The following is a 26,994-nucleotide window of genomic DNA, read 5'->3' as shown; positions in this document are numbered from 1 at the left end:
TGTGTGTGTGTGTGTGTGTGTGTGTGTGTGTGTGTGTGTGTGTGTGTTAACTGCTGGGGCCTTCACTGTGCTGTGCACTCTGATGTGTTCTTCGTATCTCTGTGCTGGGGGTGGTACAGGAAAGCAGTCTCCACGTCCTGTCACTCTTCTCCCTCCACTTCAGTACAGCACCCTCATCTATAGCACCAGGGTACGAGCATGATGAGGCTGAGATGCACAACTGGTCACCATTGCAAGCGCTCTGTACTTCAGGGTCCAGACATGTTAATGTTGCACAGAGGTATTACCTGGACAGTAATGGGAATGGTGGTTTGTGTAAAATCTTTATTCCTACTAAATGACCAGTCTCCTTCATTCATGTTCTTCTGTAATGTGTCATTCTTATTGGTGCAGTAGTTTTTTCCCCATTCCTATAATAATGGAAGCTAAGTGATTTATACAAGAAAAGTAGCTCATTTGCTACAGAATTCTTTAGATTCCAGAGAGTGTCACCAGCCTCTGCCTGGCTCTTATGAGGTCATTTTGGTGAATTGGCATCATGGCAGAAGTGTATGGGAATAGATGGTTTACATGGAGAGTCAGGGAGCCAGAGACTGATGTAAAAGGGGGCCACTTGGCTCTCTGAGCAATCTTCACAAGATGGAGCAGGACTTTGAAGCTTCTTTTAATCCCTTCTGACCAAAGAGTATCAGTGACCTGACAGCCTATTAAAAGGATTGGGTTTCTTTTACAGCACTGCGGACTTGAACCACACTAACTTCTAGATTATGGCACTTAAGTTAATCATTTCCTTGCTTTGCCACTGATTAGAAATACACAGCTATCTGGCTGATTTTGAAAGAAAAAGAAAACTTTTCAGTTTTAAATATGCTGGATATTATTATTATTATTATTATTATTATTATTATTTTGTCTTCGGTATGTCATCCCTTTGGTTCAGTAGACTTCTCTGTATCATATTAACATGAACTATTTCAACCTTATGTATTTTACTTCCATTGATTTCTATGGAAAGTCCTTCTTAATCCTGTCTTTATTCTCAGGGTACATCCCATCCTTTGGCTGTATAGGTATGAAGATGAGGAAAACTATACGTTTCTTGCAGTATGAGCACAGTGATAAATTAAGAGTCTAACTTTCTTCTAAGCCAGGGAAGATTAGTTAATACTTGCTTAGTCTCTGAGGGTAAACTGAAGTTGTCAAGATTGGTTGTAAACTTTATTTTTTATTGTGATACTTAGTGTACTCCAGTAAGAAGACTATGGGAGGTGAAGTCATTGATCTACTACTTGTGATTCTTCCCTCACTGTGGAGATGAAGGTTACTCTTATGAGGTGACAGGTGAAGCTGGAGATTGCTCCATGCCATCCCCTACAATTTTCACTGGGAGTTACTTACAGCTTAGGCTGCCTTCCCTTGTCTTTTTCTTCAGAATACATAAGGAAATGTTTCCTCATTTGAGAGGGCACTGATAAGACCAAACCTTACAAATTAGATAGAGCCTGCCCTTCTCTTAGGGATGGCAAAAATAAAACACAAAGTCTCCCTAAAAAAGGTAGATGATTGTAATTTGGTAAAATTAAGCAAACGGGTTATGCCATTGTTAATAGGTTTCATCTAGTTTTACACTGTATAAAATGATAAGATATATGTACTGGGAAGGTGAATCTGTAGTCATTTAGCATCTAGGAACCCACTACAGTGGAATAACTGTTGGGAATGATACTCCATCTCCTTTCTATGTTTTCCCCTCTCCATGTTTTCATGTTCAGTTGCCTCTTAGATGTGAATGTGTGGAGGAGGAAGCACTACTTAAACTGAAAATGTTCAAAGCTAGCCTCCTTCAAATCTGTACGTCATTTGCCAGCAAGTAAATTAACCATACTTCTCTTCTCTGTACTTTGTGAATTTCTACATTTATAAACAGGAATGTGTCAACACAGAAGACATTTACTGAACACCAGAGCGGGGACCCAGGCTTTGATTTTGGTACCAGTCATGTGCTAGTAGATGCTATCTTGCTCTCTGTCCCTATATGGTGCTGAAATCTTCAGTCACTTCTCTGTACTCTGAGAATAAAGCTCAAACATCTTAGGTTGGTTTTAAAGATCTTGGTTAATTAGGTTCCTAGTTTATATTTGGTGTTATTTAATTTACCTAATATCCTGTGCTCATAAGATTTTTCATCTTCACCTTTCACACTCTTGAATCATTCCTTCTCTTTTCTCTTCTTCCCTGCGCACCGCCCTTCTCACCTGGCTTTTCTTCTTCAAGCTTTGAATTACTTAGCTCATCATCTCAGGAAGGTCATACTTGTTTTGCTTGCCTTAGTTTAGTCTCTTTTCCCCTCTGGTTCTTACTGAACAATTAATGAGTTTACCAGTCTATGTTGACTGTCATTTATTTTACAGTCACTTGTAATGGAACATAAATTTTGTGATGTTGGGGGTACCTGCTTGGTCTAGCATTGCATGTACATGACCTAGCCTAGTAATTTGAAATTGGTGCTTAGTCTTCTCTATTACAACTTAAGAATTAAAATAAAGATATAATAAAATCAGCGCTCTTTTTATGCAGTATGTGCAAGTTTAATTTGTATTCCCTTAGGATGAATAAAGTTTATAACAAAATACATGTTGTTTATGAAGAATATTGTATTAACTGAATAATTACCAAAATACATTTTTACTTCTAAATGGATATACTAATTCAGATATAAAGTAGCTGTGTCTTCTTTTCTCTCTCCTCCCTCTCCCTCTCCCCCTTCCCCTCCTTCTCCCTCTCCTCCTCTTTTTCCATTAAAGGGTTTCCTTGTGTAGCCCTGGCAGTCATGAACTCACTCTATAAACCATGCTAACCTTGAACTGACAGAGACTCACCTGTCTCTACCTTCAGGGTGCTGGGATTAAAGGCTTGTACCACCACAGTTTGTCCTTGGGCTCACTTCTAGACCCCATGTAAATTAAGTTTATCAGCTACTAGCTGTGCTCTCATTCCATGTAAATGACCTGGCTGACTATATACACTCTCACACCTTGTGCCATTGCTTGCTACAGCATAATTCTTTACCAGTAATTTCCATCCCATGCTTAGCCTAAGAGACATGGGAACATCCCTGAAGCAATGTACGTTCTATGTCTTAGGTGATAATATTCTATTTTTATTACTGTGTGATTTAGAATACATACATGTTAGCTTCTTGGATGGAAAAAATTCATTTCCTGCCATTTTGCCCTTGAAGGTCATACTGATTTTTTGTTGTTGTTGTTGTTTTTGTTTTTTTTTAAAAATTGGATATTTTATTTATTTACAAATGCCATCCCCTTTTCCCATTTTCCCTCCCTAGAACCCTCTACCCCATACCCCCTCACCCTTTTCACTTTTATACCATTTTAATTACATGCATGTACTAAGGTCAGTTCTAGGTTAAGGTTCTAGCAATACAATAGATACAAATAGTCAAGGAACATGCAAGACAATAAACACAAATAATCAAAGAAAAAGCAAAGCATTAAACCCAATTATATGAACACTTCCTCACTGTTTCTAAGGGCTTATCAGGATGACCAAAGTATCTGAGCCTACTATCTATCTGCTATCTGTCCTAGCCCAAGATCATTTTTCATGTCTGAAGCCTATTTTCTTGTTCAAGCCCAAAATTTAGATTCTTGTCTGAAATTACTTCTTTGTTCTAGCCTAAGATTAGATTCCTACCTGAAATTATTTCTTTGTTCTAGCCTAATGTCAGATTAATGACAAGGAAGCCTACTTCCTTGTCCTTTGCCAATGTCATATTCCTGTCAAGCAGCCCATTTTCTTTTCCTTGGCCTATGTCAGATTCTTGCCAAGCAGCCCCTTAGGCTCTCTGCCTGTTTCTCTTTTTTGTTTCATTAGCAAGACTGAGCATGTCCTAGGTCATTCTGACAAGAATGCCTTCCTTACCCATCATGGAATATGCATTATCAAAAACAACATACTTAAGGTTGGTAATGCTCTGTGCAGAATCTTACCCATCCTTGGCTTGCCAGCCTGTTAATTTAATAACTCTGTCTGGGGATCCATTTTCAGGTTCAAGCTATGTACTTTGGCTGCCAACATGTTGATGTTGTTAAAGACAAACTTTAACACAATGGGCAGGAATAAAAGTATTCCCAGGATAAAAAGGGCTAGCATGATCAAGCTAGATATGCCATTTTTGAAGCTTGACCAAAATAGAAATATTGACCTCAGGCCATGTGTAATTTTATCTGCAGTATCTACTGCACCAATGCTCAGCAGAGCAGCATTCTTGAAATTCATAAGCTCACTACATAATGTTAAAACTTCCAGAGAGGTGTTAGAATTATGCCAAATGCACTGCAAGTATCATTAAACTTCTTCCTAATTATAATGACTACCACTATAAATTTTAGAACTAACATGACTCCAATCTCATTTTGCTTGACACTCATGATTGCTCCTTACCCTTAAATTCTGAACCTCCTTCTAGTAATTTGAATAGGATGAAGAGCTTCAATCCATTCTTCCATATGCCTATCTAAATCCTCTTGTATATTCAACACATTAGTAACATTTTTTGATATATGATTAACAAAAGTAGCTGTCTTAACTTTTTGTTTCACAGCAATTGCAGAAGCAGTGGTGCTAACAATTAATGTAATTAAAGCTGTAATACCGGCAATAATCAAGCCCACTACCCTCTTGCTTCTGCTTAAAGCCTGCCTCATTTCTTCCAGTACTTGCGAGCTATTTTTATAATACCAAGGTTCTGTGATACTCAGGGCACTAAAAGTGACATTCTGGATTTCAAAACACAAACACAATTAGAAGGTATATAATCAATGCAACTTACATTAAATACTATAGAACAAACAAAAGTATTTTTAAGTTGACAATTAATAAAGCCTTAACACATGTGCTAACACCTGTTGTAAATCCAGAACCTGCCCCAACTTTATCTCTTGCCAACATAACATCATAGAAAACTGCAGCTAATTTCCATATATGTCTCTGAAAATGTCCATAAGCAGACTTCTGAAGACAGTTATTTCCAATATTGGATTAATTTCTAGACCAGTCTATGATTGTGTCTGAATAACTGGTCACTTTAATAACAATACAAGAAGCATTGTAACTTCTCTTTTTGATTCTCTGTTCCACAAGGTCCAAGAACTTGAGGCAAGGCAGCCAGGACAAAGAATGATGCTGTCCTGTGAGCTAGCTTGCTGAGTGCCCTGACAATAGTGACTGGGAAGCTATATTGGACATTAGTTCCTGACCTACCATTGTTTACCTATACCCCTGATGGTCATACTGATTCTAACATAAATTTCTCCTTTGTTTTACAGAGAAAAGGAATACAAATGATTTTGACGAGAAGAAAGTTCTTAAGAAGAGAATGAAGGAACTTAAATTTCTAGATCCTAAAGTTGCTCAGAACCTTTGTATGTATCACATATGAATATCATTTTGAGGTATCAATGTACTGAACATTGTTTCTTGATATCTGCTCATTTTGTGTCTTGTTTTCCATCATTTTAATTTCTTAGCTTGAGTACTAAGTCCAAATATGTCTATTTCATGCAAATTACAAGATTAAAATCTTGAAAACATTAATATGTACTAGACAATAAAAAAGGATTTAAGATGAAATTCTGCTTCTTACAAGTGACAAAGGAACTGCTCTTTTAAGTTCTTTTTTTAGGTATTAAAGTCATGAATTCAGGTGATGACATCATGCTTTTATTCTTCTTAACTATTATTTGTGACACTTGATCATGCAGGATAGCAGTTAGAATACTAATGAAAATACGGATGAGGAGTAAAATGAATTATTCCACCTGAGCAGCTCGAAGCCTTTACTTTAAAAGCAGTGATGGAAGTATTTTAGATTTAATTACTTCAACAAGGCCATTTCCACTCCAACAAGTCCATACTTCCTCACAGCGCTACTCTCTAGGCCAAGCCTATTCACACTACTACAATGTGTAAAGGAAAAATCTCTCAGATCCATAAATGAGTGTAAAGATTAAAATATTTATAAATAGCTTTACTGAGGAGGCACATAGCCATTTGCAAAGGCTGAATGGTATACTTAGCTGAGCCCATGGTGCCACTGTTGTCTGGGAAGGACAAGATGTGTCCAAGAGATGACATTACTTTTCAGGTAATTCTTGGATCCCTCAACTGAATATTTCTTATGTGTGTCTCAGTAACAGCTAATTATTTAAAAAAGAAATTTTGTAAAGTCTTTTTGTCAGTTGTGTTCAGGCATTAGGTCCTACTCAGAAGTCCTGTGTCACTAACCTAGCAGTCATTACAGCAGCTCTATGGTCGTTTGAGCTTTAACAATCTATTAAAGGGACTTCTAGAACTCAGGTATTATAGTGTAGGGGTAGGCTTCATGACAACATAAACATCAGGCCTGCCTGGGAAAGATGCATGGCACGAACCCATACTTCAGGGTTCCAGATTTCTTCTCTGATAGTTGCCCATACAGAGTATTGCTAAGAAGGGAAACCCCCTTGGTAGTTTGAAATTTACAGGAAGTTTTATCATTGATGCCTACATTGCTGGCCTTTGTTTCCAGTTCTTTCCGAAGGAGAGGTGATTGAAGGGCTCAAACCCAACACCATAAGTTATATTGCTACTCTGAACTCTCTGGTGTGGCCTAATATCTCCAAGCACCAATAACAAAAGCTACCAATAGGTTTAGAGATTATCTCTCAGTATGATAGGAAAAGGAACAGGACCTCCGAGGCCCCATGCTTAAGGCTAGCCATGTATGTCTTAAAATATCTCATTTGCCTAATGTATTTTCTATTTCTGCCATCCATTTAAAGTGATTTTAACCATCTTATTATGATATGTATTAATTATAAAATGTATGATACTATTTAATGTTTAACACCCATGGCTAAAGAAAAGATTGATTCTCCTTTAAAGGCTTATTTATAAACATCTTCAACTTTCTCTGACTTCCCATTTGAAGTAACCTCTTTGTCCTCAGCACTAACATTTGAAGCACTAACTTTCCTTTTTATAGTTGTGACTGTTACATGTACCTGCTCTAAAACAGTAACTGTGGTATCACCTACTGTTGAATTTTGCATAATAAACGTAAAACATGTTAGTGCACTGAGATATGGCAGTAGAGGATTTCATTCACGGTTCTACTTTAGATCATCTTTCACATAATAAACTTAAAGCATGTTAGTTCACTGAGACATGGCAGTAGAGGATTTCATTCACGGTTCTACTTTAGATCATCTTTCTATTTAGTATAGTTTGTTTGTTCTCCATACCTAACATTTTCAGATTTCTTTTTATCGATTCACAATTTTGTTTTCTTCCTGGTGTATTTCTTTCCCTTCCTTTTAGAGACTTTTAAAATGCTTTCAAGACTAAAACTAACATTTTAGATAATTTTTGATAATTTAGTCTCTTTCCCTTAATGTCTGAAACATAAAACTAGCTACTTTCTTTCTGAATTCTCAAATGATGTTAAGAGTAATTCCTTGATTTCTTTTCTCTTTAGCAGTCTTTCTCTGTTAATTATTAATTTTGTAGACTGTTTCTTCAATAGAATTTATTGTTTCTCAGAAAGTATTGGTAATGCCTAGGTTTCCCCTTAATCTCTTTATAGTTTAGATAGGTTTTAACAATCTATAGTCTCAATTTGCTTGCTTTTGAAGACTCCTGTCACTTTTCTTTCTTTCAAGTGATTCCTTCTGTAAATTTCTTGCTTTTTCTTTCTGGCTTTGCAGTTTTCTAATTATTTTTGAGGTTGAATGTTAAGTAAAACTCTGAATATTAAAACATATATTCCTACCCCCATCTTTCATGCTGCCTATCTCAAGTTCATCAGTCCTTCATGCTTATTTCATGTGATTCGATGTGAGTCCTTTTCTATCATCTAAGCCTCTGTCTTAGGGATTCTTCTCTGTCCAAAGATGAGCTCATTTGATGTGTTGTTTTATCACTTGGTGTTGTTAATTCTCATTTTCAGTTATTCTTCTACAACTAGTTGCATTTTAGAAGCAAGCACATTGTAAACTATTAAAACCTATCTAGACTTATAACTCAGTGAGATTAAGGAAAAGACTTGGTAGTATCAATATCTTCTGACAAATAAATTGTATTGGAGAAACATAGTCTTTATAAATCATTTCTTAACAGAAAGGTTAGAATGTTAAAGGAAACAATCAAACAATTACTCTGATACATATTTTGAACTAAAACTACACCAGGTGAACAACCAGCATTGCGTTCTCACCCTCAGAATTGTTGTTCAGCATCCTTTTGTGAGCATATGATTTTTATATTTTTTTGCTTGGAAGATGATACTGATGCCATTATCTCTTTTATTTCCATAAATAGCTGGGTCTTTTAGACTTCATTTTGTTCTGTTTTTAGAATATTGATAATAAACAACCACATCTTGTGACTTTTGGGAGTTAAAATATTGCAAATATGTCTGGTAGTAAGAACACAGAATATGCCCTTGTTCTCAAGAATGAGAAAGAGCCAAAAACAAACGTAGTTTATAGTTTTAGAGTTATTTGAGGCATACTGTACTTCTGTGCAATTGTTTCCAGCTCAAAGTCAAGTCTAGTCATCATAACCTTAAAAATAATGAGTGACTGGGATAAAGTCATGTTCTTCCTCTGCTCTTGAGAGCTAAGTGTAAAGGCATGAACCACCATGACCTGCTAAGAAATGGCATCAATTCGAAATGTGACAACATAGCAGTAGAATACTGGGGAGTGCACTGGCAAATGCATTGCATCTAATACACAGCACATAATAGCACAACATAGATATTAAAATCCCTCCTTGAAAATTATTACATTGTATAACCATCTATCTACTAATAAATATAAAGGAAAACCTAGGTAAAATTGGGAATTCCCAGTAATATATTAGCATCCCTTATCCATGTAGTTAATTCATTGTATAACTTTATTTTCTAAAATAAAGTTTTTAATGTTTAAGTGTTATTTAAGTGCAAATCTATTTCTCTAACATATGTTATACAGTTTTTCTGAATAGTGTTTGCTACTAGTATTTGTAAAGTCAATGAGCTTAATAACCTTTATGGTTAATTAAGGGTTTCATTTGAACTAATTAGTAGGACTGGAAAATGCTATGCAGGACAATGGCATGTGTGTGTAGACAAATACTAAATACAAATACTTGGATCTTATCATTTTTATTACAACATGACTGTTGTGTTTTATAAAAAGATGGAATATGTTTGGTGGATGTGTAGTCAGGTGTGGGGGAAGGGATGTGTCTTCGGTTCTATGCTGAGGCATCCCTTCCTTGTGTGGAATCAGCCAGATGAAGGTATAGTATAGAGTAGAGTTTATTCAGGGCATGTAGAGCAGAGTTGAGAGGGTAATAGAGACAGAGAAGGCAGAGAGAGTAGAGGAGTAGAGACCAGACATGAACATGCAGAGGGGGAAAGAGCTGGAGGACAGATGGAGAGCAAGAAGGCAAGAGGGAGAGGAGGGCGTGAGCAGCCTCTTTTATAGTGAGTCAGGCACACCTGGCTAGTGCCAGGTAACTGTAGGGCGGCGCCTAGACAAAATGTTAATGCTGGTTTTTATAGCTTATCAGACATATTTTACTGTTTTAAATCACTTGAAAATTGGCAGTGTTCCCATGGTTGGCAAATAAGTAAGGATTTAAAGTCAAACATGACACCTACATAAGAAATCAGGATAGTGCTTATGTACCAGCTCTAACCTGGAAGGGAATATGTATGTATGTGATGTATAAATGACCTGTGGTCCACAGCAATTGTATAAAATATGCAATACTCTGATTTTATATAGATAGAAGTAATTCTTGGATTTCTTTATGACTTTATACATTATATCCCTTATCCTACCTTTCTCAGCAATCTTCCTGAGCTCCTTCCGAGTGCCATATGAGAAAATAAGGGTGATGATATTGGAAGTGGATGAAACACAGTTGTCAGAGTCTATGATTCAGGTAAACAAGCAGCCACAGTTTAAATTCCAATATTTCATTGCAAACTTCTCATTAAATAGTAATCTGTAAGTGAAGCAAAATTCTTAGCCCAAATCATTGAACTGGAAAATCATTGCTGCATAATTAGTTTGTGCATAACTTCTGCATTGCCAGGAGATAAAACTCTGCCTCCTCTCTTAACTGTAAACTAAGTATAATGCTATCAAAATGATTGCATTTCAATTATTTTAAATGACTCTTTCTGAAGACAAATTGTTTCATTTTACATACATGTTTTTGTTACAGTTAAGATTGGTGGTATAGTAATTTAAGCTTGTTTTATATCCTTTGTCAAATGTGTTTACTTTGGCTTATGGAGCCATTATTAAGTAAAAATGAGTGAAGGAGCTTTGTTGCATGTTGTTGTTCCCAGCGCAACACTTCCTGGCATCAGTCTGCCTTGAGAGGAACTAGAGGTTTCTTGGAAGGTCCTCACATGCATTCTGAAGACCAGAAGATTCTGAAAAATGTATTTTTTTAATTAACTATTTTATTTTTTTACATTACAAATGTGTCCCTGCATCATGATTCCCTTCCCAGAGTTACTCACCCTATCCCTCTTCCCCTTTTCCTCTGAGAGGGTGCTCCCTTGGCCCCCACGTCTCTCTGGACCTTAGTGTATTTTACTGGATGACAGTGTTGAACCAAAATTAGTGAACTGCATTTAAGATGTCTAACATGTAAACCCTGACAGATGTGAAGTTGAGTTATCTAAATACAGTACGTGATGTAAGAAATTCTTCAGTTTTTCACTTTTTTCGGATAAGAACACACTTGCAAGTCTTCAAATAATAATAATAATACTAATACTAATAGTAATCACAGTAATAATATATATTGATATGTAAAACATAAATATTAATAATTATCATGAATAATCACAAGGAACTCAACAAGCCAAGCGTAGGGTCCTTTGCCTGTGTGCTCTGCATTCTGGAAACTGAGGCAGCAGAATACAAGGTTGAGGCCTTGCTGGACACCATAGAGGAATAGGGCAGGTGGGCACTAAAGATTGTTTACTATTTTGAACAATGATTAAACTTCATTAGACGTTTTTATCCTTTAATAACTGATATCTCCTGCTGTCCTAGGTTGCCTCTCCTGCTTCTTGTTTGTCATATGCTAGAATAAATTCTTATTTTTACAAAGTCTCCCAGTCTCAGAAACTACCTACATCATCACTTTTCCTTTAAGCACTAATTTTTTTCCTGTAGCATATATTGTAATTAACTGAACTTCCTTCCTTGTTTTTGATTGTGTGTGTGACTTCTTACTGAGATCAGATATCTGGTTCCTTAAAGAAAAATTTTTACATATTATAAATTTGTATTTGTTGTAATGGTTTTGTTAAATATTTACAGTTTAACTTTTAACTTGATTACATGGATTTTTCTTGATAATTATTTATTATGATAATTATGGTCTAGAGAAAGGAAAATTGGTCATTTTCAGTTTGTGATTAATGTCCACTGCAGGTTGAGTTTCATTTAATTTCCCAATGTACCAGTTTCCATTGTCTGTTGCAACATCTTACCTAAAGTTCAACAGCTTATAATAAGAAGTTCATCAACTTGCATTGCTGTCAAATACTAGGTGACCATGTTTCTCCCTGAGCTGAAATCACATTTTTTGGACTGGTCTGGATTTCTTTCTGTAGAAATTCTGAGAGAATCCTGAATTGTGGCCTCAACATTATTAGGCTGGCTCCCTCTCTTACCTTCGGTCCTGTCTTGAGCAGGTTGGACTTTTACTTCCTGTTTTATATGATCACAGATTTCTGTTACTGTTGTGTGTTCTCTCTCTCTCTCTCTCTCTCTCTCTCTCTCATATATATATATATATATATATATATATATATATATATATATTTTTTTTTTTTTTTTTTTCATCCAAGTTAAGGCCGCCTGATGGGAACTTGGATCCCAACTGTAGTTTTAATTCCTTTAATGATTGAAGCAGATACTTCCATAGATTCTTGCATAGATTCTTAGTGAGGAGACAAGCACATTTTTTGAGTCTATGTGGTATTGTTCTTAATAGCTTAATAAATATAAAGGAATGCATGATTTGAAAAACCTGACAAAATTGGACATATATTATGCTTTCACATAGTCATTCCAAAACAAGAATTTCATATTATTTGAAATCTTACATTTAGTTTTAAAATTTGCCTTATTTTTTCATGAGTATAAAAGCAAGGTATGACTTCCTAATGATCAACATTTTTGTAATTGTTCACTGTCACCTACATTGACATGTTTTTCATATGCACTATGTCAGCAGTGTGTGAGTTTTTAAGTCACCGATGCACGCCATTCTTGTATTAACATTGCTTACACTTTATTGTATACACTGTATGAAAAGCGTTGTGTGTGTCTATCAGAGACTTCATCTTCATGGAGTTTATATTTGCCAAGAGTAATGCCAAGAGACATTTGCATGCATGACTATAATACATGGTTTGCTTGACTTTGTTGACATTGTTGAGAACTAGAGATTGGAATGGCAGAACATAATCTGTGTATTTGAGGCTAAATCTCCTAAAGTGACATCTGAAGATATTAGCACAGAGGAGAGGATGGTTGAGTAACAGTGATTGTTCTTCCAGTGGTGTCCTGTGAGATCTGGTGTTAAACTGCTGGGGTATACAGTGTCCATGGGAAACTTAGTAAGAGATTGAAAGCATAAGAAGGTTGAACCTGTACTCTTATAATCACGAGTTTGTTTTTTTTATTAAAAAACCCCAATATTTAGGTCCAAATTTCTGAAATTCTGATTAAAGAATAAAATCTAAGTATCTCTAAAAATATTTACTGAGATATTACAAGCATATGATAAAATAGTAAGAACTTGAGTGTCCCCTGTAGTCAGGAACTTAACAATGTAGATGTAACTTGAACAGAAGATATTTTATTTATTTACAATACAGATGTCATCCCCTTTCCCCGTTTCTCCTCCCTAGAACCCCCTATCACATCCCCCTCCTCCTTTGTGCTTTTATACCATTTTTACTACATGCATGTATTAAGGTCAGTTCTAGGTTAAGGGACTAGCAGTACAATAGATGCAAATAGTCAAGGAACAAGCAAGACAATAAACACAAATAGTCAAAGAAAAAGCAAGGCATTAAACCCAATTACGTGAACACTCCCGTGATCACTGTTTCTAAGGGCTTATCAGGATGACCAAAGTATCTGAGCCTACTTCCCTGTCCTAGCCCAAGATCATTTTCATGTCTGAAGCTACTTCCTTGTTCTAATCTTAAATTTAGATTCCTGTCTGAAATTACATCTTTGTTTTAGCCTAATATTTAGGTTCTTGCCTGAAATTACTTCTTTGTTCTAGCCTAAGATTTAGATTCCTGCCTGAAATTACTTCTTTGTTCTAGCCTAAAGTCAGATTTCTGCCTGAAGCCTGCTTCCTTTTCCTTGGCCAATGTCATATTCCTGCCAAGCAGCCCATTTTCTTGTCCTTGGCCCATGTCAGATTCTTGCCAAGAAGCCCCATAGCTCTCTGCCTGTCCCCCTTTTTTATTTCAGTAATAAGACTGAGCCTGTCTTAGGTCATTCTGACAAGAATGCCTTTCTTATCCATCATGGAATATGCATTATCAAAAACAATATTACTTATGTCCTAGGTTGGTAAGACTCTGTGGAAAATCTTACCCGTCCTTGGCTTGCCAGCCTGTTAATTTAATAACTCTCTCTAGGGTGTCCTTTTTTTCTGGTTCAAGCCATGTATTTTGGCTGCCAACATGTTGATGTTGTGGAAGAAAACCTTTAACACAATGGGCAGGAATAAAAGTATTCCCAGGACAAAAAGGGCTAGCATGATTAAGCTAGATATGCCATTTTTGAAGCTTGACCAAAATAGAAATATTGACCTCAGGCCATGGGTAATTTTATCAACACCCTCTAATACTATTTTAAACCAGCAACACTTTGGGAGATTTTTGTCTTTGCCAAGAGACATGTGTATTCACTTGTTATTTTTGGTTGAATTTGAGTTTACATGGAGTCTAGTGACATAATTGGGAACTGTGACCATCCACTGTCTTCTCTCTTAACGCTAATACATTAATGCCTTATACCATTATATTTTGATACAAAGGTTTAGGATTGCTTATTTGTTTAAATTCCATCAGGAGCAACTAGCTCTTTAACTGGTTGCTTGTATTGGAAATGATGGAAGGGCCTGAGCCCCTGAAGGGACCTCTGGATTCTAGACTGTGGTAGATGCAGATCTATCTGTTCTGTCTGCAGGCATCTTCATCCTCTGTCTCCAAGGCCTTTACACATTTCTTCCCCATCAGAAAACTTACTGTTAAAGGTATCTTGAGTTTTTATTATAAAAACATGATCCTTCTGGTTCAGTCTTGTAAGCACTACATTATAATTCCCTTCCTTCCTTCCTATTCTTTCCTTTGCCTTCGGTAGCAACTCATGATTTCTTTGATCCCCCTGAGTAAAGTGCAGAAATATGTTTGGCTTTGCCCGAGATTTCTGACATTCAATTCCCTAAAGCTGAAATGTAATGGATCATATTTATCCAGGTGAGAAAGCTGTTCCTTTGGTAGTGGTTGAGTTCTCCTTTCTAAATTATAAGCTAATCAAATAAATATTCAGTAGTGCTTGATTTGAATATATAATAACTCTGGGATGGAGGAAAGGAAAATTGACTGTTTCCAAGGTGAGCGGCCTATTGCTTAAGGCTTAGGATAAGGGATGTTATCTAGAAAAAAATAAGATTAATTTCTTCACTGGTTTTCTCTCCACAGTTTACTGATTAATTTTCCAAAACTTTGTGAGTGGCATATTGTGAAGTTTCCTGTTCTTGGTTTTAATTTTTAGAACTTAATAAAGCACCTTCCTGATGAAGAGCAATTGAAGTCATTGTCACAGTTTAGAAATGACTATAACAGTTTATGTGAGCCTGAGCAGTTTGCGGTTGTGGTGAGTACTTCCTTATTAAATCTCTTCCGAGGTAGTGCAAAACAAGAGAAAACAATTAGAAAGTTTCAACAAAACTATTGTTCCTATGAGCATACAATGGCCATCTTATTTTTTTTTCTAAACCTAAAGAAGATATTTGTGACATTGTTTTGATTTAAAATACTATACTGAAAGTTGGGGATTAGATGAAAGCCAAAGAGCTCTTGAGAAGTATGTTTGTCAATTTTTTACATTCTATGAAACTGTAAAGCAAGAAGCATGCTCCTTCAGATCAGTGTTTTGTGATGTAGTGTCAGTCTAGGAATTCGAGCAGGTTGCAGAGTCCATTTCTCACTTCAGTCACTTTCTTGGGTTCATCTCATGGTTTTGATGCTAAAATTAGAAATACTTTGTTTTTCGTGGCAATGAGAGAGAAAATGAATTCATTTGAATAAAATCCTCTCAAGGCATCTTGTTCATGATTCTGTTTCCCCTTCCTGGTTTTGTAAGCTGGGGCCTAGAGGTGAAAACCTGTTGGTTTCTGTGTTAGCTGCATTGGAACCCAATTTTAAGAACTGCGTTTACTACCGAACAATCTTTTGCTGGGTCTTTCTCCTAGCAATAATGATCCTGTTTAGGTTGACTGTAATTTTCATGATAAACCCCATTCTTTTTTACTATTATTTAGAGCTTCCTCAATAATTTTCTTTCATGACCAAACTTTTTACAAATTTTAGCACAATTCTTGAATTAAATAGCATATTAATCAAATGATTTTTATATAACTTAAGAAAAAAATGAAGAAAATTTAGAGTATGGAACACTTTAAAACATCACCCTTTTTATTTGCGTCAGTGTAACATTTGATCTGAGGCTAGTCATGTCCAGTTTCTGCTGCAGTAATGGACCGCTGAATGAAAAAGAGATGAACTTCCATAGTCATCTTGTCATGCAGCATCTTCTGGAATGCAGAAACAGATTCATAACTCTTAAAGACTATTTTTAAAAATCATGATTATTTTTGTCTGAATTTTAGGTTATATTAAAATCCCTGAAACATAGTGGCCTTTTATTTGATACGTTGTTAGTGACTAATTTTTTATGCCTATCTGCATTCCATATTTGACATATTGTAGGCTCTTTCCATTAAATTTGTTTTTGTATCTTTCTCCAGTGACACACTTAACCTTCCCTACCTCTAAACTATGAGAACAACATGTAGATCTTTGAAATAAAACAGGGATTTCCTTATTCTTATTGCCTTGTGATTTTTTTTTTCGGAACTCTCAACCTTTAATTATTTTTAATTTTTATGAACACATTTATAGAAAAAGTTACAGATAAACATCACAAAAGAAAACAAAACAACACACACACACACACACACACACACACACACACACACAAATAAACCCCATAAATAATCAGAGCCAAACTCTATATATCTCAGTGACATTCTATACACTTAAATTAGGAATTTAGAATAGATGTTTGTAGCTTTCCATTAGATTTTACACTTTTACACTTTTACATGCTGTGACAAGACCCTTGACAACAGCATGTGTTCATTGTGGATCACAGATTGAAAATATATCCACCACCATTGTAGAGAAGTCATTGCAGGAAAGCATGGGGCAGTGAAAGCGAAGTTCTTAGCTCTTCTCCAGCACTGCACTGGGGTAGTGCAGGATGAGAGGTAGTAGGAAATGCATGCTTGTATCTTCCTTTTGTTCAGTTTAAGACCACACCCCGTAGCCTAATGTGGCTCATAATCACATTGTGTCCTCAGTCAAGAAGCTTGGAGAGCATTGGATGAGCGGGAGAAGGGGACTGGGGAGGCATGTTTCTTTCTTTTCTTCCGTGTAGGACCTGGCATCATAGCATAATACTGCTCATCTTCAGCATGTGTCTTGCCATATCAGTTAAACCAGGCTAGAAACTGCCCCTATGGACACGTCCTAAGGTCTGTGTCCCTGATGATTCTAGACCAGCTGTGCTCAGCCTATGATTTGTGACCCATTAGGGGGTCAAACAACCCTTTGTCAGCCAGAGGTCATACCTAAGATCAACACAAAACAAAGATATTTACATTATCATTTTTAACAGCACCAAGATTATAGTTAAGTAGCAACAAAAATAATTTTATGGTTGGGGGTCACCAACCACAACATGTGGAACTGTATCAAAGCATTATAGCATTAGGATGATTGAGAACCATTTTTTCTAGAGCCTGTCAAGTTGATAACACTTTGTATGACAATGAGTGTGGGGACTTAGACTCAAGCAGGACCTTGCACTTTCCAAAGCTCTGTGCCAACGAAGTCTGGTGACATGGGAAGTTTATCCTCCTGAAAGTATTTCCCTTGGCACTGTGGACAGTGCTGCACCAGTCAGCTTGTTATCCATGGTCATGACTGCACTATATTATCTCAGAAGTACCTATTTTGATGAAAAGTGAATTGTTATTTTCTTTTGTTTTTCCCCCTTTTCAGTCTGACTCCCCTCCCCCAGTCACCTTCTTCACACCCCCACCCTGTGTGCACCTCTCATTTTTACACCCACCCAACCAAAGGGAAACCTTCTTAAGGCTCCAGACTCCTTTACACTAAAGAATTCTATTGGACAAAGCATGTGAGGTGTTATAGAATGTTGGACATTTCCTTTTCTCTCTGAATTCAAAGCTCAATTTAACTTTGGTCCCTTTTTAATAAGAAATGAGTGTAGAGTTCATCAATTTTTTTTTTTTTTACTAATATCATAGTTTTAGGAAATTGGTTATAATTTTGTTCACAAGATTTCTATAACAATTTTTAAAAACTTCTTGAAGTTTTCTGGACTTCAGATATCTAATCTTTATCTTGTCTTTAAAACATACTTGCCTTTTAATGTAACTTAAAGTACTGTTCTGTTTATGATTGACCATTTCAGGTGCGAACTAAGTGATTAGTCAGTATGCTCTAGTGTTAGCTGTGTCTTCTTACTCCCTGGTGTGGAGCCAGGTCTTTCATTTTCATCTGCTTTCCCCATGGATGACTGCCCTGAGTTGTGGTTCTTCTCTTGGGTTCTGTCAGTGGATACTGCCCTTTCTGATTCTCACACTGCTCTTCTTCTGCCCTCACCCCTCTCTCCCTTCCTTCTTTGGCAAGATTTCTCTAGCCCAAACTGGCTTACCATTTACTCTGGAGACCTTTATACCCTCCAGCTTGTGCTCAGTTTTCTGTCCTGTCACAGAATTTCCTGCTAACATATTCATTTTGACAAAAATCAGTTTAAAGTCTAGTTGTGTTACTTGCTAGTGAGATTAATACATGTGTAAATTTATTATTGGGATTCATACTAATTAGAAACTTCTGATAAAATGCATTCTGCTTAAATACATGAACATAAACAGATGATGAACAAGCTCACTGAAGGGATTTGTGTTCTACTTGCTGTACTGTATGTGCAACATGAGCATAGTCAAATGTAAGTACTAATGCCATTAACAGACAATTTGTGTGGACCAAAAATATATACAAGTGTTTTTTATAGCACGTTTGAACATTCTAGAATATCATTTACAAATTGACTATTAGTAACACTGTATGTAATCTCCTCCCAAGTTTTATGGTTGAGATCAATGTCTATTGATATTTCCTCTATTCTACTGAGTCCTATAACATATTAAATCCCTGAAGATTTGTCACTATTTAATGTGTAAGTATTCTGCAAGTTTCTGATAATACAGATTTTCATCTCTATATCTAATTCTCCCTCAAAATAGGGAGAATTCTTAATGCCAATACTACCTGTGTTTCCAATCAAAAATTTTAAATTTAGATTAGACATTAATAAATTACAGTACTAAGGACTTAGCTGCTCAACTGATCTTTGTAGTAGTAATTCACATCTTGTGGACCTTTTCTGAACAAATTTCTCATTTGCTGCTCTGAATGGACATGGATAAAACAACTTCTGTGATGTCTACATGTGGCTGCTCATGTGACATATGTTAGAAGTTAAAACAAGCTTTTCAAAGATTAGTTGTTTGGGTTATGCTTGATCTTGAACTCAGAACTTCATATTTTGTAAACATACACAGGGTCATTGATCTATAGACTTAGTTCTTAACTCACTAAGCACTAATTAAAATTGTTGAAGTTTTATTTATAATCGATATATAGTAATTGTATATATTAGTAAAATACTATGTATAGTGCTGAATTTTGGGAAGTGAGCCTATCTATCACCTGTGTTGCATATCATTTTTATGTGGAGGTAATGTCTGGAATTTGTAGCTATTTTTAAAATATGGAGTTAAAATTTGGTGTTATGACTTTACTTTTATTTTTATAATCCATAAAGTATTGATACTGTTATTAGTTTGTTTTCTAGCAGATCTTAGTATGTGAAAAATACATCAAATAATCTGAACAGGCTTTCACTGAATGGTGAGAAATGAAGGTTCTGGCCTCATTTCAGAAGTTTCTGAGATGCAGCTGATCTTTTGTCTGTTTGAAATCATCTTTAATGAATAAAACCATTTCTCATGCTGTTCTTGATAGCTTGAGAGAACATTGAGTATTAATTGATTTCCTTAATTTCAGACATTTCTTTTCTATGGACAGCTTCAAGCATTTCATCTTAAGACACGGGTTCTTCTGTGGATGCCGTAGTGTCCTCTCTTACTAGCTTCTTTTTCATTCATAGTTTAAGAGATGAAAATAGAGTCCCTAGGAACTTGCTAACGGGATCATTTGCCTATAGTGTTTTAGATTCCTTCCTTCTCCCATCAACTTGAACTACAGCCTCTTATTAAAGGTTGATTTCATGGAGTGTAACCTGACTTAGTTGCGTGAGTGTGTTTCTTATATTTGCAGGGTTTCTTTGATCAATAAGCCATTAGGTAAAATCACTGTATTCACAGTGGCATGGCTTTAACTGTGTGAAAATGATTTATGTAAATATTCAACAGGATCAGAAGATTAGCTGAAGTTTGGAAAGGGACCTAAAAATTTGCATTTGAAGCTGGGTATACTAGACTTCCTTTGATTCAAAACCCTGGGTTTTTGAGTATTTGTCTCCATATTATTTAATTCTGCTAATCTGCCTGGTCTTCAAAGGAATCAAGCATTTATAGGAGACTGAATCCCACAAATGTCCTCTTTGTACATTGTATTTTGATCTGCTACCATTTGGTGTCACTGTAGGGCAGGGCTTTCAAACCTAGTGAGGTAAAGGACTCTTGGTTATTATTGTTGTTGTAAAATGTTGTATAAAGTTCCTGTATACCTCCCTGCATTAAAGTGTTATTTTAAAGCAAACCATAATATTGTTGTTGGAAAATAAATAACATGAGAAAATCGAAGACAATGTGAATGTCCCTTGACTACCCCCACTTCATTTTATGCTATTTGTCATCTTAACAGTTTGGTTCCTATTTCTTTGTATTTATTAATGCACAGATGCGTGAACACATTAAAAGGTGTTTTGTCCTGAACCCCTTTTCACTACATAATGAAGTTATTTTCATGTCATACTGTTTTTAAACTCTTGTTTTGAATTTCATAGACCGTATTATGACTTCCTTTAATCCATCCCTTTGCCTCACCTAGTATTCCACTAAAATATGAGCCCTTACTCATCTTTGTGCATAAACTGACAGGCAGTGTATAACTATAGCATCACTGTAGCATTGAAGGACTCCTCACTAGATGCATGGCCCTCAGGGCTAGGTGTTCATATTCATTTATTCCCATCCTGTTCCTAGCTCCATTTTCATATGTAATGGGACCCAACTTCCCATTGCTTTTCTAGGAACTTACTATCAACTGAGTAGCTTCAAAAGTCACAAGTTTATTATCTTGCAATCTTGGATGGTAATGAGAAATCCAGAGAGAGCTAGTTGAGCTGTTCTTATGTTGTAGGGCCTAAGCCTTTCAACCTGTAAATGAAGCCTTGGCCTATGGTCTAGTATGATTCTTAGCTTTTGTCACTGTAACGGCTCAGACACTGTTGGTTTGTGACAAGGATTTTATAATACTAATCTGCCAGATGAATCAAGGTCACAGTCCTCTGTGGGGATCTTTGTCAGTTTCAATGGCCTTTGATGCCATATCAGGTAGTATATTAATATGTTTTTTGCAATTAAAATATGGACATGTTTAAAGGACAATTATTCTACATACCACATGAAGTCGAATAAATTTCCCTTCATTACTTTTTTTGAATATTAAAGTGTGCTGTAATCGCTATATATACATTATTATACAATCAAAAACTATTTATTATGGCTAGCTTTTGTTATTAATATTAGTTGTATTGTTATTTTTTAAGTATCAGTACCATAATTTGGTCAAAAGTTATTCCTGGTTCTATTAGGGCTTTGTTGCTGTTGTGTTTTTTTAAAACAGGCTCTAGGTAGTTCAGGTTGTCATTGAGGTCTTGAGCTTCCCGCCTCAGTTTCCAGGGGCCTAGGACTGCAAATATGCAGCACTGTGGCTTGTTGATAGTTTTAGATAATCTGTTGCTCTATGAATTGAGCTTCTTGGGGCAAGCAAATATATCCTTATATAATCTATGTAAGTTAGAACTATATTTCTTGCACTGTGAACCGTGTTTAATATTAGCTTTCTTTTTTTTTTGAAGGAAGGGGCTTTATTCCATGACTGTTCATGAGATTGAAACTGTTATTATTTATTGATCACTTTTATTTTTTAGAGTTGAGGTATTAGTTGGTTATCTTTGTTGCCTTTCTTGACGTTTTCTTGTAGCTCTGTTTATAATATACTATTTATTCATAGAAATATTCAATTTTCTCCTTGTACTCACCTGTCTTGTCCTTTAGTAATAATGCCATCTTCATCTTTTAGTTTTCGGTTTGAAGCAAATTGCGCTAGTGTGGTACCATACAGCATTCATGAAGCAGTGAGAGTGTGGATTGGCACAGCTTTGAGGCTAGCCTGGGCTATATAGGAAATATAAGTAGATAAAGCAAGGTGAATGGAAGTAAAGAATAGGAATGCACAGTGTTATAGAGACACAGTGGGTCTTTTGTCTACAGTGAGAACGTAGTTCATTGGTAGTTCTTCAGTTAATATGGAGAATTGAATTGTAAAAAGTTGCAGCAGAGAACAGTGAATGGCCCTGGGGATCCTTCACAGCTTCTCTATGTTTCCTTAGTTACTCCCCATGGCTCTCACAATGGTGTCTACAATTTTTAGGTTGACATTAGGCCTTTAAAAATGCTTATTTGAAATATAACTAAATAGACTTCAAATGGCACATTTTAGAAAGATAGACTTTTAGCAATTTGGGCTTGCAATCACAATCGCATTCAGAATAACAAACATGCAAGTCATCCTGGAATGTCTCCTGGGCCTCGCTATAGTCTAGCCGTCCTGTGGCATTCTGTCCTTTCATGAATCGGCTTGAGCCATCCTTTCCCAGCTCAAAAGCTTCACATTGTTCTCTGTGGCTTCTCCACCAGTCTGCCAGTCTCTGAAGGCAACACAGCTTGCATTGTTTCATATGCTGTGTTTCCTTTCTTTACCCTTTGAGACATTCTCTCTGGAAAATGTCTCAACACTTCTATTCTTTTGTATAAAATTCAGCATCTTTCCTCTCTGTTTCCATAGCACCCCATGCACATTTCTAAATGTATCTTATTACACTGGATTCTAAGTATTAGTTTACAGCTGAGAGTCTTCATTTATGCTCTGAAAACTTTGTTAGGCTACTGTGTTATCTTCTTATGGTTCATCTTCTAGAACATACTAAACATGATATTGATTCCATGAATCCAAGAAGAAACTGGAGGTGGCTTAAACCGAAAAGATGGAAGAAACATAGCACAAAAAAATAAAATACATAGAATCATTTAAAAAAAAAACTTTACTATTATGATTGTGTATGGGGCCATGAAGATTCTAAGGTACACAGGCCAGAAGATAACTTTTAGAGTTGATTCTCCTTTTATTTTTATGTGATTTCCATGATTGCGCCCAGGTCACTAGACTTGAACTCCAGGTTCCCTTACCTCCTGAGCCATCTTGCTTACCTCAAACAAGTGTTCTTTACACTCATTTTTTAAAAAGGTATTGTTAAAATACTCACTTGAATTTTGTTGAAAATAAGCCAGTGGATGAGGATACATATTCCATTGCTTCCTCTTATCCTGCAGTACTCAATGGACATTTGAATGACCTTTAATTTGGAAGGCTGTGGGTATTCCATTTTAAAATATGCATCATAAAAGAATTCTTTTGGTATTTAGCAGAATTAATTTTTTATTTTATTTGTTGCATAAGTCATGATTTATTGAAACACCTTTAGAAGACTGACAGAGGAAAATAGGCTCCTAAGAGACTAACTATATGGGAGCATCACTTTCTCAGGCGGAACGCCACCAGAGGCTTCCTGTGTCCCTTTAATTTTGCTTCTGTAAATGCTGCACAAATGTCTATTTCAAAGAAAGGCATGATTCACACTTATATTTTAAAACGTAACAGACATGGGCATAGTTTGCTATACTATTGGTTTTTTTTTTTTTGGTTTTATGTATATGAGTGTTTTGCCTGCATATGGTTCTTGTAGCTTGTACATGCTTTTTACTCAGAAAAACCAGAAGGTGTCCGTTGCCCTGAAAACTGAATTACAGGCAGTTATGAGCCAACATGTGGATGCTGGGAATGAAACCTGGATCTTTTTGAAGAATCCAGTACTGTAGATCCACCCAGTGCTGTAAACTGCTGAACTATCTCTCTACTCCCGATATAATTTCTTTAAGAAAGCACTTGAGTTTTCCCAATCATTGGTTCCTGTTATCTTTAATAATCCATCATCTGCTTTGTCTATCAGCTGTATGAGGTGTGACTGCAGTGGATGGAGTCTAGCATTTTCTCCAGGTTCCTGCCTGCTCGCTCCCCAACTCCTCCCACTTGTCAGCACCTGCCAGGTGTCCAAGCTCACTTCCATTGGCAGTCTCAGCCACAGATCTTTCACTGTGGGTGAAGACCATGTATTTGGAATGTTAAGCAATCCTTTCCTACCTGTATTCATATCTGTATAGGTTGTAGAATTATGCTCCATCTAAGTCATAAATTCTTCACCTTTGTCCATTACTCTGAATACTTGAGTTTGCAGCCTTCTTGATATTTTGATATGCTGGTTTTAGGATCCGAGACCCTGGAAGCTCAGCAGGAAAGACGTTTCCTCCTGTCTTAGGGCCTATGTACTCACCTTACTTTGAGTTACCATTGATTTTCTTCTTTGAACTAAAATCTATCAGCTGTTTAATGATTGTAATTTTCCTTGTGATTGATTTTTTGCCTTCTATCACATTTTACTGCCTGAGTTACAATAATATTTGAACTTTTAATTAAAGTGAAATTCTGTTGGTTTGATTAGTTAAACTTTGTTGTCACTTGAAGGATCATTTTTAACACCTCCTCATCTTTTTTCTTTACTGACCATCTCAATAATTCTTATGAATCACTTGCATGTTTTAATTTTTCTAATACGTGATGTTCCATGCTGACATAACTTATAAAAGGCCATATATTTTTACCTGTTTAATTCTAAAAATAGTACTAAAAATAGTACATGATGTTTGATTTAATTAAAGCTATCCACAGAAATATATAGGCTGTCTGTATAGTTGAGCTGAGTTGGTAGCTGATAGGTTTGATGCATTTACATAAGAGTTCACTGATATAAACTTGATCTCTCATTAGGCAATTCTGAAGAAATGGCTACAGGTAAATATTTTGCCTTTAGTGCAATTCTCAGCCTTGGTCGATCGAAGTTCTTGGATTTCGTTGGTGGGATTAGGCCTTTGAGGTCACATTGATCGGTGTACTGTTATCTGGTATTATTTACATGAAGATTTTGTCTCCTGGATTCAGCAGTAGTTAATTTCTTATTAATTTATTTGGTAAGTGTTAATTGAATAGCTAATGTGTTCTAGACTAAGCCTTCTTAACATTCTTCACTAAACATGTGTCTTAATTAATATCTTTTTGGTTGTTTTTTTAGTTGGGACCAATAACGTAAATGAGTGTGAAATGATGTCATATTAGCAATAAATGCTTCACATGAACTGCTCTATGAAAATCATTATGTTTCACTAAAGTGCTTAGGAAGCCTTGATAAAGGGCCATGTCACTGTTGAGAAGTGCTCAGGTTTTAGATAATGTTGAAACTACAGAGGCTAGGATTTCTTTATATCCAGTTTGAAAAATAACAGAAAACAAGGCTAATTCAGTGACAGAAGTATGCAGATAAGGTGAAAGTCGCTGGCTCTATAGATGAGAAGTCTTGCACGAGGAACATTTTCTTGAAACTATTCATTCTCCAGATGATGAGCTGCTCCATGTGTTTGGGATGAAGTGGGAAGTCAGGCTGGGGAGGGCAGCTGTGCTGCTGCTGTGTACAGGTAGTACTTAGATAGCTTTGTGGCCAGATGGGCGCACCAGGGGAGCAAAGGAAGTGTATGTCATGCAGTGAAGCGCTAGAGAAAATGTGTAGACCTTCCTGTTTCCCCTGCCTTTCCCCAGAGGACAGGCTCAGCAGTGGCAAAGTTTGTTTGTGTTTGCCTTTGGTTACTACCTCTCTGAGGAAAATTAAAGTCTCCAATCTAGGGAATTGTACAAGATGATTTTATAATGTGACACTATTGCTGCTTGTTTCAAAAACTAAGCAGGACTTGGGGTGAGAGGGTTGTCTGGCATTTGTGACTTTGAGAAAGAACTACTAGCCACAAGGATATATGTGCCTATGTAGAAATAAGAAAATAACACTTGCCTCAGACCCTGCTCTCCTGTAAGAAAACCCAGACATATTTAATTTGTCTTCTTACTAGATGCACATTTCCTATATTATAAGCTCAGGTAAAGATGCCAGTCTGTACAGGCATGTTCTTCCCTGATAAATCTCACTTAATCAAAGGATTAAATTCATCTAGTTCAAATCTACATCAAAATAATAATATCAAATCTTGCTGTTAAGTGGGAAAATCACTTACATATTTCCAATTGTGTTCTCTGTAGAGTGGGAAGAAAAGTGTCATTGAGCTCTGAAAGGAATCTTGTGTGAGCTTTTGTTGCCCATGTTCCCTTGAAATTAGCAGATTGTCAGCTGTATTAAATAACTCTGCAATTCTTTAATTTATTAGGACTAATAAAAACACAGCATGACCCAAATAATATGCAATTCCATTGAGTTGCTAACAGTAGTTAGTTTCTCTGAAACTTTGAAATTTTAACTGTGGCATATTAATTTCCCTGCTATTTGACGGTGAAATGTACAAAATGTTGCTTGCTCCAGGAGATCTTAAATTCTTGCAATATTCTGTCTACAAGTCTCCATGAAACCAGTTTCCACATTGGTGTTTCCTTCACATCTCACGCTCCTTTGCTAGCACTGCTTTAACCACAGGGCCTCTGTATCATTTCTCTGACATGTCAGTTGCATTCTTGCATGATCCTAGGAAAGTTCTCGACTGTACTTGCTCATGTTCCTTGGACCTTGTTTTCCCCAAGCTTGTTCCCCAGGCTTCCTGCTCTCTCTGGAGAGCTTGTTTCCTCGCAGCCTCTGTTGTTTCTTCAGAGGTCAGCTTGTGGGAGATGTTATCATAGAGCCATACTTGAGATTACTAACCTAGTTGCCAGAGCATCTCTGCAGTACCCATTGTATTTTCATTTATTGTCTTTTGCTCCATTAGTCTGTCCCTTCTCTATTGTGTAATATGATAAGAAGAATCTTTGTCTCTGGTACCCACTAGTGAATTTTTATTGTCTTGAATGATATCTGGTTTCTAGGTAGTATCCAATAATTACCTGGTAAGTAAATTTTAAAAAGCACACTAAGTGCTTTATTATTTTTATTTTTTTAAGTGTTGAAAATTAAAGCCATTGAGTTTTAGCTCACTAAGACTTGCCATGCAACCTCTCCCCTCCCCTCCCCTCCTCTCCCCTCCCCTCCCCGTCCCGGCTCTCCCCGCCCCCCTCGGGGCGGGGGCCGGGGGGGCGGGGGGGGGGGGGGGGGG

At 36.4% G+C, this 26,994-nt stretch overlaps 1 protein-coding gene across 1 annotated transcript in view; it reads left to right on the top strand.

Moving 5' to 3' along the window:
* Diaph3 (diaphanous related formin 3) overlaps window positions 1-26,994 on the top strand; it is a 449,417-nt gene that overhangs the window by 202,370 nt on the left and 220,053 nt on the right. Inside the window, exons 18-20 of the mRNA XM_028758331.1 lie at window positions 5,349-5,444; window positions 9,905-9,999; window positions 14,889-14,990. Of these exons, the coding sequence (XP_028614164.1) occupies window positions 5,349-5,444; window positions 9,905-9,999; window positions 14,889-14,990 (293 nt within the window). The remainder of the gene's footprint in view (window positions 1-5,348; window positions 5,445-9,904; window positions 10,000-14,888; window positions 14,991-26,994) is intronic.

Source organism: Grammomys surdaster, unplaced genomic scaffold (assembly GCF_004785775.1).
Source record: "Grammomys surdaster isolate TR1022 unplaced genomic scaffold, NIH_TR_1.0 126189, whole genome shotgun sequence".
In the NCBI taxonomy this organism is placed as follows: Eukaryota; Metazoa; Chordata; class Mammalia; order Rodentia; family Muridae; genus Grammomys; species Grammomys surdaster.
The sequence above is the reverse complement of the archived record's forward strand: the minus strand, read 5'-3'. Positions and strand labels throughout refer to the sequence as shown.